This window comes from Atractosteus spatula, chromosome 6 (genome assembly GCF_055471065.1).
Source record: "Atractosteus spatula isolate fAtrSpa1 chromosome 6, fAtrSpa1.hap1, whole genome shotgun sequence".
In the NCBI taxonomy this organism is placed as follows: Eukaryota; Metazoa; Chordata; class Actinopteri; order Semionotiformes; family Lepisosteidae; genus Atractosteus; species Atractosteus spatula.
The window spans coordinates 34,936,025-34,948,320 of record NC_142711.1 but is presented as its reverse complement, the minus strand read 5'-3'; the positions used below and the strand labels follow the sequence as shown (position 1 = coordinate 34,948,320).

At 43.7% G+C, this 12,296-nt stretch overlaps 1 protein-coding gene across 1 annotated transcript in view; it reads left to right on the top strand.

The window, feature by feature from the left end:
* The window catches only part of arhgap39 (Rho GTPase activating protein 39), a 135,744-nt gene extending 127,330 nt beyond the window's left edge, over positions 1 to 8,414 (top strand). The window contains exons 8-11 of the mRNA XM_088918640.1: positions 832 to 1,031; positions 1,599 to 1,690; positions 6,707 to 6,876; positions 8,220 to 8,414. Of these exons, the coding sequence (XP_088774766.1) occupies positions 832 to 1,031; positions 1,599 to 1,690; positions 6,707 to 6,876; positions 8,220 to 8,414 (657 nt within the window). The remainder of the gene's footprint in view (positions 1 to 831; positions 1,032 to 1,598; positions 1,691 to 6,706; positions 6,877 to 8,219) is intronic.
* The last annotated feature ends 3,882 nt before the right edge of the window (positions 8,415 to 12,296 follow it).

Sequence of the window (12,296 nt, the reverse complement as noted above, 5' to 3'; positions counted from 1 at the left end):
TTTGGTGCCGACAGGATCAAAAACCTGGCTCGTTAGAGGTAGAGTAGAGCAGCGCTATAAAAGCCTTTTCTTTTGTAATTGGGGGAATTATCAGATTCAACAGCCTCTGCTCAATTAAATGACAACAGTCGGAACATGTGGCTGACTATTCTGTCTCGCTTTGCTACTGTATATAGGAATACGATCATGTCAATGTCACAATTATAACCATGGTTATAGAACCAAAATCAGTGTATTTACTGTGAAAGAGGAAAGCAATTATTACAGATCTTTTAAAACACTGTGCTGCAACTCTTGGATGGGTTACAAATGCCACTACGTGGGAACTGATAGCATAGGCGTCACGTGTGACTATATACAGTAGTAATACACAGTTTCATATTTTTACTGTAATAAATTCTTATTTGCGACAGGGCAGGAATTAATAAACACTGCTTATGTTGGCTGTCTCCTTCAGTTCTCTTACTTGAATTTCTTGCTGCGCTTTCTCATGCTTGTTTTTGCTACTAATCGTAGATTACAAACGTCTTTTTAATGCTGGAAGTGCAGAACTGGAACATGTTCAGTTTCTGAACATCCTTCAGGAAAATCCTGGGTGCAACTGGTAAACGTGAGAACTCAGATATAGAGGATTGGGGTCAGTATAACTGAAAACTCATATACAGTATACAGGATTGGGCTCAGTACAACTGAAAACTCAGATATAGAGGATTGGGCTGAGTACAATCCTGGGTGCAACTGGTAAACGTGAGAACTCAGATATAGGGGATTGGGGTCAGTACACTTGAAGCCCTTCTGATGTTCTTATGTGCTTATCTGTGTCCTATCCAGGGTTTGCAGAAACCCAACCTAGAGGAGATCAAGCATGCGCGGAATGCCATCTTCAGCCCCTCGATGTTCGGCAGCTCGCTGGAGGAAGTGATGGCATTGCAGAAGGACAGGTACCCCGAGAGACAGCTGCCCTGGGTGCAGACGCGGCTCTCAGAGGAGGTGCTGGGGCTCAACGGGGACCAGACCGAGGGCATCTTCAGGTACAGTGGGGCACTATTGCAGAGAGTGGGGCAGTACTGAGGGAATATTCGAATAATCATTCGCTTGAAGCAATAAGATTGGGAGAGGGCTCATAATGTGAAATAGGGTTATGACTGAGGGGGTCATCATAAGGAGCACTGGGTACACAATATGGGGAGCCATTATCAAGAGTGAAGGCTATCATTGTGAGAGAGAAAGGGAAGTAAGGCAATTCAGGTTCATGCACTTTGGGAAGCAGGAATACCAAGGACAATTCCCAGGGGGAAGGGACGAGATGAACTGAGAGAGAGGAAGGGCCGAGGAAGAAAAGGACAGAGGGACAGTGTAGAGACGGGCAGTTTGTGTCGAGTGGGGTGATGCTGAAAAAGATGGGTGACCGAGAGAAAAAGGGAAGATTGGGACAGCTGAGGGCTGAGGGGCAGTTTCTATGGGGGCTGGGGTCTGAGGGGAGAGTTTTGGAAAAAGGAGATTTTTCAGGCTTTCCTGGGGGTTGCAGACAGAACGCAGTTTCTGTTGATATCGTGAGTGTGTGCGTCAGGTGTGTTGACAGTGTGCGGTCATTGCAGGGTGCCAGGTGACATTGATGAAGTCAATGCACTGAAACTACAGGTGGACCAGTGGAAGGTGCCCACTGGGCTGGAGGACCCCCACATCCCAGGTAAGACACCCCCTTCTCTACTGGTACGCAGCACTGGCTATCAGAGAAATCTAAACTTCCGGTTCTGCTTCCGAATTTCCACTCAGACGGTTTTGTGTTCAAACAAACCAGACTAGTAGAAAATCACTGCTAACGTTTAAATTTCCATGCAGGTAAGTTAATTTGCCTTAGTCTTGCTCTGTCGCTCCTGTTGTGTAGCTCGCTGAGTTTTCCTGTTTTATTCTCTGGTTGTAGCTGTCATGCTCACTACACCTAGAGGGCGCTCTACGTTCCTTCTGTTCCTAGTTCCCTGTGATTATTCATGGTGTGTCTTGTTGTGTAGCCTATTTATTTCCTGCTTCTGCTCTGCTACTCGCTCAGCATTGATGTTCAGTTGCCCTGAGACCCGCCTAGCACCAGGTCACGCCTGTCCTTGGCCTGAGGGCATAAGTTTCTATACGGCTTCTCCTGAACAGCTGAGCCCGGGCTATCCCCCGACTCGCCGCTACGCGAAGGGTCTTTATCGCTCTCCTGCCATTCCACAGTTCGTCCTTTCGGGTATACGTGACAGAATGCTGAGCCTACTTTAGACCCCTTGAGCGGTTTTTTTTTTCCTTTTTGTTTCCTGGCTTTTGGATTTTTTTTTTCTTTACGCCTGGTTCTAGGCTTCCGTGCTCCCTGCTCTTCTCTATCTGTTGTGGGTTATTTCTTTTACGTGTTTTTTGTTTTCCCTGTTCCATCAGGGTTTATACTTGTTGCGTATTTTGCCTTTGTCCCGGGCTCCCACGCCCTCTGCTGCTGTCACTGTCCTGAGCTCCCACGCCCCCTGCTGCTTCTGTGTTACGGGCTCCCATGCCCTTATGTGTTTATTGTTCCCCTGTTCCATCAGGGTTTATTTTTGTTGTTCGTGATTTTTTGTTTGTTTGTTCGGTCTGGTTTTTTGTTTTGCTCCTCTGGAGCTCAGTTTTGCCCCCCCCTTCCTCTACTCAATAAAGGTTTATACCCCGGAGGAGGGGGTAGCTCTCAGCCGTGGACTCCCGGAGGTTTCCTTTCAGTTAAATGAGGTTTTTCCTCCCCCCAGTGCTGTGCAGCTCTTTTTTGGGCGTCAGGAGCCGCCTGTGAAGGGGGGGGTACTGTCATGCTCATTACACCTAGAGGGCGCTCTATGTTCCTTCTGTTCCTAGTTCCCTGTGACTATTCATCTCTTTCTGGTGTGTCTTGTTGTGTAGCCTATTTATTTCCTGCTTCTGCTCTGCTACTCGCTCAGCATTGATGTTCAGTTGCCCTGAGACCCGCCTAGCACCAGGTCACTCCTGTCCTTGGCCTGAGGGCATAGGTTTCTATACGGCTTCTCCTGAACAGCTGAGCCCGGGCTATCCCCCGTCTCGCCGCTACGCATAGGGTCTTTATTGCTCTCCTGCCATTCCACGGTTCGTCCTTTCGGGTATACATGACAGTAGCCAGAAGACTGTGGTGCTGCTTTTAGCTAAGAAGTAAATAAGTGTGAAGCAACAATTTGCTGCTGGTGGTCTTTTAATATTAAAGTAGCGCTTGACACAAAATCACACTAACTTGCACATCCCACTGGCTCCTTATGAACAAGCGTTGACCTCTGTATGAAGATGGAAATTAACTGAACGTCAGATTTCCTTCTTTGTAAATGAAATGTCTTTGCTTAAGAAATTAAATAGGAAGTGGTTGCTGCACTTGAAATCAGATTAGCAGAATTATAACATCTCTAATATGCAGGAGTGCTGTCAGTTTGAACTCTGATTTTATTAATGTTCTCTGTTCAGAGGATTATGGTCCATTTTGTCAGAAGAGAAGAACAATTACAAACATGAGGTCATTAGGCCTTTCTATCCAGTTTGGTGGTTAGTAATTAATTGATCTGCAGATGTCATCCAGTTGTTTCCTGAAGTACACCAGGATTTGTTTTCAACCACATAGCTGGGTAGTTTGTGTTAAAGTAGAACTGCAATGCATTTACAGTATATTTTGGGGATAGTAAGAATCAGCAATTTATGAGTGCATTTCAAACTGCAATAACAGTAAAATGTACACAGTAACTTGTAAAACCTCCACTTTACATCACAAAATAAACTACATTTCCAGCACAGCTCTATGTTCTGTGATTCAGAATGAGGCAACAAAACTTCCGCTGATGTGTTTCATCTCTATAACATCGTAAACAAGCACGCTTGTGAATACGTCCCTTTTAATCCAATAAAAATATTGCTTTCGATTTTGAGATGACAAATACGTCTTACTCATTAACTTTGCATGCAGATCACGTTGGAACATTTCTGCAGTGAAATATCTGCTGCACAGTCTGTATTTATCGCATTACATCAGTCATTACGGTGACTAGTGAGCAGGAAGAGCCACATTATGCACAATTCCTGAACACTCGATTGCAAGTTTGCGACAATATGGCGACTACAAGTACTTTCACAAAGCTCACGATTTTGTGCTTAATTCAAAATTTGTACTTTTTTCTATACTGTCAATAAATTTATTTTGTTACCGAGATTCAATAACTTATATTTAGAAAATGTGTGAGGTTTAAAAGAAAATTTTAACAACTGCAAGTTGTGTTAATTACTTCCGATAAGATATTTGACATCTGGTTTCTACCTCTGACCAGACACTGCACATAGCTCATAAAAACTAGACCTGGCAACACACTTGAGGTGAGCACTTTGAAAGTGTATGGCATGCACGCATAAAAAGGCTCACAGCTTCATTAATTTTAACTACAGTGTAACACTGCCAGTGACAGATTGGAGCTAAAATTCAACCCTGACATTTGCAAGACAACTACCAGATCCACAGTGGGGCTTTTCTAATATATTTCCCTCTTGTTTTCAGTTAGTGAGACACGAATAGAAAACATGTAATGAGCTATCATGTGCATATTGTTGCCTTTCCATGTTACCAATCATTTTCAGAATATTTCACATTGTGACCTGAAGGAAAAACAAATAAAACCCCACCTTCACACAGCAGGCGGTCCAGGACACAAGAGACACTCTGGAGAGAGGAGACTTTCTGATTGGGTTCCAGGCCACTTTCTTAATTGGCTTCACTGACTCATACAGCAGGTGGGCTATAAGAGAAAGGGGAGTTTCTTTTAGCTCCTTCAGGAAGCATGAGCTGCTCTAATTTTTTCAGAATTAAAGTGTAAAAATAGAAACACTTAGTACAGCCTCCAGGCTTCACCACCTCACACACGTCAGGCATCTTAACAGTCCATCCGAAAGCTGTGGGCTTGTACTGGGAGGGCATTAATCAGTTTGGATGATTATTGGTTTGCAATGTGACACCTGTGGAGGGGTCATGATATTTAGACTGGCATCAGACACACAGATCCATGACTTACTGTGTTAAAATGAGAAATCCTCACACAGTCATAGCAAATTGTTTATAAAATGCAGCAACAGATTTCCTTAGGGTTTAGCAGAATTGCACAATGAGTGTTGGGTACCATATGCATTCTGTTTTTACTGTCTGGGGTCTGGTAGAAAGGACACAGAAGGGTGTATTGTGTTTGATGTAGTTGTACAACATGATATGGGCACTCACCGAGAATGGACTATTTCACTACAGTACCTAACTGGGCTTCCTTTGTCCAGACTGCCTTTTTTTACATAACTCTTTGTGTAGTGCCACTTTTGATAAATATTCTGCCTTTAAGATTAAGTTAAACATAAATTACTTAAACCAGGCGAACTGGAACATAGTTAGACAACAACAGCACTGTGAACACCTGCAATTAGATCATATTTTCAAGATAAGTGATTGAAAACCTTTTTGGTTTACCATTTGTTAAAATATCTAGTAGCTCATCTGAAAATGAAAGCAAAAAAGAGGACCAAGTATGCAGTACAGTGGCTTTAACAACCATCTATATAGCCAGTGTGTGGAAACACTTTAGGGGATTTCTGGTGGAATTAGCTAGCAAAATGGTCACATTTTATAACCTATTTTCACATCAACTGCTGATATAATAGGGTTTAACACCCCTTTTCATTCTTGTGAAAACTGCTGAGGGATCTTGTGTAATGATAAAGGGAACATCAATTTAATGTTTAAGTCAAGAAACAGCACCTCCTATAGAACTAGACAGGGGCACTGCTGCTGCTTAGACCACCCCAGCTTCGTTTCTGAGTCAAAGGCAAGAGAGAGAGTGACCCCTACAGATCTACGCACAGCACATCCCTTACTAAAGCAACCTGATTTTTATTTCATTTCTCTTATTCCAGTACTGAACAGGCAGAGGTGATCTGAGCAGGAGAGATAAATTTCTGGGGACTCACAAAACTCCTGAGCTTTCAGTGCCGGATTGTGTAGAATCTGCAGGCTCATAGAATTTTTTTAGATGTGTCTGTATCTCACTCAGTATTTGGGTACAAAAGACTCCCCTTTTATGTTTCAGCTGTGGTGTCAGGGTAATGAATAGTGCTGGGTTGGTTTGGAGGCTCTATTTTTGTTCATTGCTGTCACGAGCACGCAGAAATAAATCACAGCTCTTTCCAGTTTGGCTGGCTGCTGCCTAAAGGTCGACGGAGATACAGCTCGACAAATTGCTGCTTGTGGAGAAAGAGATGCCATTAGGACCCAGGAAGTATTGAATCCAGGTTAAGAGCAGAGCTTCCGACTGGCACTGACTTGTATTGTGATCTGAGTTACACAGAAATACAATTCCCCACTTTCTTCCAGTCTGTTACAGTACAATGTGACAGTGCTGTGGAGTGTGAAGGCTAAACTGCCTGCTATATAGTAGCTCTTCTTTAAAAATATGTGGAGTCAGGGTTGTTCCTAAGTCATCCTTCAAGGATGTGAGGCAGTGAAAGAGCAGCTCTTAGAATTAGTGCAATTGAATGTACTAGCAAGAAACTGTCCTGTTAATGCTGTAAACTGCCACAGACAGACCCAGCCCCTCCCACCCACCTACAGAAAGTGAAGTATGATTCTGTGCAGCTCATAGGTTATTCATTCAAGTCTAATAACAATATGGTGTCTCTGCCCCCTCAGCATCCCTGCTGAAGCTGTGGTACCGGGAGTTGGAGGAGCCCTTGATCCCTCATGAGTATTACGAGGAGTGCATCACTAACTACGACAACCCTGAAGCCGCTGTGCGTGTGGTGCATACACTGCCAAACATCAACAAACTGGTGCTGTGCTACCTCATCCGCTTCCTGCAGGTCAGTCTCCTGCTCGTCTCCCTCCTCCTCCCTGTCCCTCAAGCCGTCCAGTCTCCTCTCTTTTCTCCTCCCTCGGATCCTCCTCTCTCTCTTCCTCCCTTCTCCCCTGCAAACTCTTGACAGAAAATTTTCAAATACATTAAGGCTGCATTGAGGCTTGCAGGTATATCTCTATTACTAGCCTGATCTGCATTCATTTATTTTATCAACTGAATTGTTTTAATTGCATTTTATGTGAATAAACCATCAGCCAGCCAATCCACTTCAATTCAAGGGGCTCTATAGTCATGATTGGTCCATTATAGAACTGCCAAAGTTCAACAACAGACTGTAATGAACAGTTCTTTCCGGACCCTATGCGGACGACACAATCCGAAGAAGTGAGAAAACACTAGGGAAAAGTCATGCATGAATACGGGGATGAAAACAGGGGGGCGTGTCCAAAGTGCACTGGTGCACGGGGGAGGTGTGGCCGAGGCAAACAATCCAAAAGTAATCCATAGAGGGAATCCAAAAACGCAAGAATAAGTCCATAGCCAGGTGATCCATCCAAACAAGGAATTAAAACCATGAACCGGGTCGGTGGACAGGAATTAAAACCATGAACCGGGTCGGTGGACAGGGAATGGGAACAGAGATTAAAACCTTAACGGGACCAGGCGCTTCCAGGTCCCGGACTCGCACGGTGTGGAAAACAGATGCAGAGCCAGGGTGAATGTCAGCGCCTGGCTTTTAAGGTGGACTGGGAACAGGGCTCAGGTGCACAGAATTAAATCCAAAGTGAAAGAGCCGGAGCGCCCTTCAGGAGGAGGGACTACAATCGTGACACAGACAAGTTTTTCTGATTAGCAGACATTTTAAAAATCTGTAATTTTCTTGGCGCACAGTTGTTGCATTGCTACCTCACTGGGGCCCTGGGTTCAATTCCTGTGGTGCTATCTGCATGAAGTTTGTATGTTCTCCCCATGTTCTCAGGGGTTGCCTCTCAGTCCAAAAAATATACTGGTAGGTTAATTGATTTCTGGGAAAATTGCCTCTGGTATTTGTGTATGTCTGCCAATGGATTGGTGTGCCATCCAGGTGTACCCTATCTCTCACATTCCTTTGCCTGGATAGGCTCTGGCTCCCATGAGACCCTGTACTGGAAAAATCTGTTAGATAAAAGATGGCTGTCATTTTTATGTCATTTTAAATGGGTAATTGTCCTAGGTGAGAAGACAACCGTCCTAGCACAAAGCCCACCCTAGAAGAGAGTGAGACTCCTCATTTCAACTGCTCACCTGTAATCTCTGCTCTGTGCCAACATGCTCCCCAGGGCCAAACCTTTGCTGTTGTTACTGCAGGTGTTTGCTCAGCCTGCCAATGTGGCCGTCACCAAGATGGACGTGAACAACCTGGCCATGGTGATGGCGCCCAACTGCCTGCGCTGCCAGTCGGATGACCCGCGCGTCATTTTCGAGAACACGCGCAAGGAGATGTCTTTCATCCGCATTCTCATCCAGGGGCTCGACACCAGCCTCATGGAAGGGGTGCTATAGCTGGAGGAGAGGACTGCTCCACGCAACACTCACACTCACACAGAGAGACAGGGTCCTTACAGTATGTGGATATGCAGATAGAGAGACACACAATGACATTGGAATACAGGGTCCCGTACAACACATATCAGCACGGACATACTGGGTCATTCCCGTGTAGATACTGACACACACAGACAGACACATATTGCAGACACTGACAGACACACAAACACAGAGAACTGGACACACCCAGACAGAACTGGACACAAGTACAAGCACTAACATTAACAAAGAATGAGAGGAGCTTGCAATGTTGCTAACAGACTGTCCAGCTGCAAACAGCTCCTGCAGACAGGCACTGATGATGCTTCCTCCAGCCCAGGTTCTCCACTTCAGTCTGGGTCAGAACCAAGATCATAGAGTCAGTGTCTTTGCCAGTTGCCATACTTCTACACTGCCTGTGAGACTGTATCAGGACCTGCCAAATGGAGTGGGTTTATACACCATCTAGCCTCTTCATCGTTACCTAATGAGCTTATGGTACCCTCCAGACACTGTGAGAGGATGCTTATATACAGTATGTGTATGTATAAGTACTATATAAATATTATATATACTAGTATACATATGTACATAGCCCTGCAATTTTAACCTGAGTAGGCAGGGACTGCAGATGCTGGTTCATTCTGCCAAGACAGAAGATTGAAACGTTCATATCTGTAAGCTTGGCCTTGTGCATCATAATCATTCCTTGTGCGTGAACACATTGTGCATAAAGTTAACCGTGTGCAGCGGAATGTTTGTGACAGGGCTCTGTATATAAGTATATTTCACATTCTTTTGTCCTCACACTGGGCTGTGGCCTGCTATGAAGGGTAACACACACCTGAGCTCTGTCTTCTGCACCGCTTCCATCACAGTGCTTATTAACAATGCTGCGTTGTACTTCAGAGATTGTTGCTGAGATCTTAGCCCTCTGTCTGCCCTCCAGCCCTTGTAGAAGAGAACAGAGCACAAGCCCAGCCTCAATCCAGGAACGTGACTGTTGCATGCAGACACACGTGTGCCACATGGGTTTACCAACAAGTAACTCCTTCAGACTCCAAAAACAAACTCAATTTGATTTTCTAATTATTCCAAATATTCCCAGTGACTTGTGGCTCCCTCTGGTTTAGAGTACAGTAGGGATAATCAAATACCAGCCCTGCCAATGTATTTCAGTAATATTTTTGGACGTACCAGCTAACTCAAATTCAAGTTCATAGAACTCTATTGGCATGACTGATGATAAGCATTTGACAGTTGGTGAATAGTGGCTTTTCTGACACATTTGCAAACATTTGGAACAATAACATAATTATATGAGAGGGTCGCTGCTTTGTTACATAATAGAATTGACTATTAAATAAAGAAATGATTAAAGAGCTGGTTGTGCCAAACTCCTGCAGCACAGAGGTCCACACTGCTCAGGAGCTGGGAGTTGTGACTGGGGTGCCTGACAGCAGATGTCCTGTGAACCCCTCTGTGTCCATCACTGGCAAACTGGGGCCACAGAGAGAGAACAGTCCTCTGTACCCCAGTAGTACCCAATCAATTCACATCTCCATTCCAAGTGAGGGCTCAATTACACTAACTCCTCATTTTACAAAAAGGTTTGCTTTGCATGGAAGTCAGTAATATAAGCAAAAAGTTAAGCAAGTATGAAATGTCCCATTATTTAAAAGCAACAATTAGAGATTATATAAATATTTATAAACTATACGAAAGGAAATGTAATATATATTACAAATATATATATACTATATTCATTTTGTATAAGAAACAGCAAATAATCTGGAATAGACATTAGTAAAGAAAACAAACAGTGTAAGGGAACACAAACAAAAACAGAAAATGAAATGGCACTATTTTAGCTGACAAGATGGAGGCTGTGTGCTGTGTCTAGTTTTCTGTCCAGACTAGTCTTCTCGCCTGTAGCGCTAGTGATGTTGACAAGCTTGAAAATCTAGATGGAGTACAAGATAAACAACAAACAATATAGTACGAAGATGGTGACTGCGAGTGGAGGGCTGTCCACATAAACACAGCTATTTTTGCAGCAAAAACCAATTACTCATATGGGAAAATGGGCTATTCCATTTTCAAAAACATTGAAGTGAAAACTCATTAATTAAATGTTTGTATGATGAGGAGTTTGTGTACTTCATTACATCCTTAATTGAACTAGTAAATTGCTTAACTATAATTTTTATATTGCTATCAACCCTCCTAAAGCTGTAGGTTTCAAGTTGCTCATGTATGTGTATTGTTGGACTCCCCAACAGTGTCTATGATGCAAGCAATTTAAGAGGCATATATAGAGCAATTATTTGATCAATTGAGGGTGCAATTAAGTAATTGTGGGCTCTGAATCGGTTTTCAAAATCATTTGCCACTTAGAAATTATGTGAAATTATCTTCAGATACAGACAGATTGGGCACATGAGGTGACCTCATAGAGACAGCATCCAGGACTGCACGTACGGTCTGTGTGGCAGAAGCTCAAGAGGTCCTCCTGGCTCTTGAGAGGATGCTACACATCTTGCAAGGGGGCAAGAGTTTTAGCAGCTAAGGGACAGGAGGCTACATGTGTAAATTAGACCTTAGGCACATTTAGCTTAAGAACTGTTACAAATGAGCCATTTGGCCCATCTAGCCCATTAGGTACTGTAGTTAGATGCTAATTAATCCAAGAATTTCATCCATCTGTTTTGTTGAAACAGCTTCACCACGATGGCTTATTCCATGCTCCCACAATCCTTGGGGTACAGAATGGCTTTTTGGAAGACATTTTTCATGTATTACCAAGGAGGCCCTTCCGTTCTAGAGAACGTGTGCACAATCTTAGTGTGCCAGTCAGAGCTCTGGGTCAGCACTCGTAACACGCCAGAGGGAATGGGCCGTACCATTGTCACTTCTGGATTAACCACAGGCCTCTTTTCCTACTAGGTACAAGCAGCAAGTCCTGGCAGCACACAGTACAGTATGTTGCCTTTTGTGTCTTGATGCTTTTATAAAGCAGATTTGTGACTTTGTTTGGTTTGCCACCATCGCTCCTAATCCTAATACTTGATGGACAGTGGAAAGGCTTGGGCCGCTGATTTGAAAGCTTCTCAAGCCTGGCCTGGCCTGGGACGGTCCTGTCACTGCACTGCTGCTATAGGATAAGCTGGTTCTGACTCTGCAGCTGAGGTGTCAGAGGGGAAACTAAACTCATTCTCTGAAGCCACAGCAGGTCCTAAACTAAGTATTGAGCATTTTCCTCCATGCATCATGTGCCACACCTTTTAGAAAGTGAAGAGCCAAAAAAGAAACACTGCCGACAGAGATTCTTAACTTAGCATCCTAAATATTTTGTGTAGCTTCTTAGGGTTTTTTCTTGTTAGAAAAAATGTAACATGCTGAAAAGCAGCATGGTGGTGAATGATTTTCAAATGCCAATGAGAGATCTTGCCCTTCATTCACCTCGGTCAGTGTCTCGGTTCATCTATCTGTGTGTGTGTCTGTGTGAGGGCATCACTGTGAGTATGTGTGTGGGCTGCACGTACTGTAACAGTGTTTGATTTTGCTATTATTTTGAGGTCTTTTGTTTATTGTCTGCTTTGGCTTAATATGGCTTCCATTAGTCTTTTTTAGTCGTGTTATGTAGTGCATTTAGAAATATATTTTAGTTGCTTTTGTGAATGCCTCTTGGAGCAGTGATAGAGACAGTGTGGCATATTGCTGTGCATATATATGTGTGTTGACCTCTTTGCAGTTTTAACACATTCGTTCAGAACAAAGCACAGATGGTATTAGTACCAACCGGGAAACAAATTCAGACAGTGGGGTTAGTTCAGAACACTTTCCAGTAATCTAATT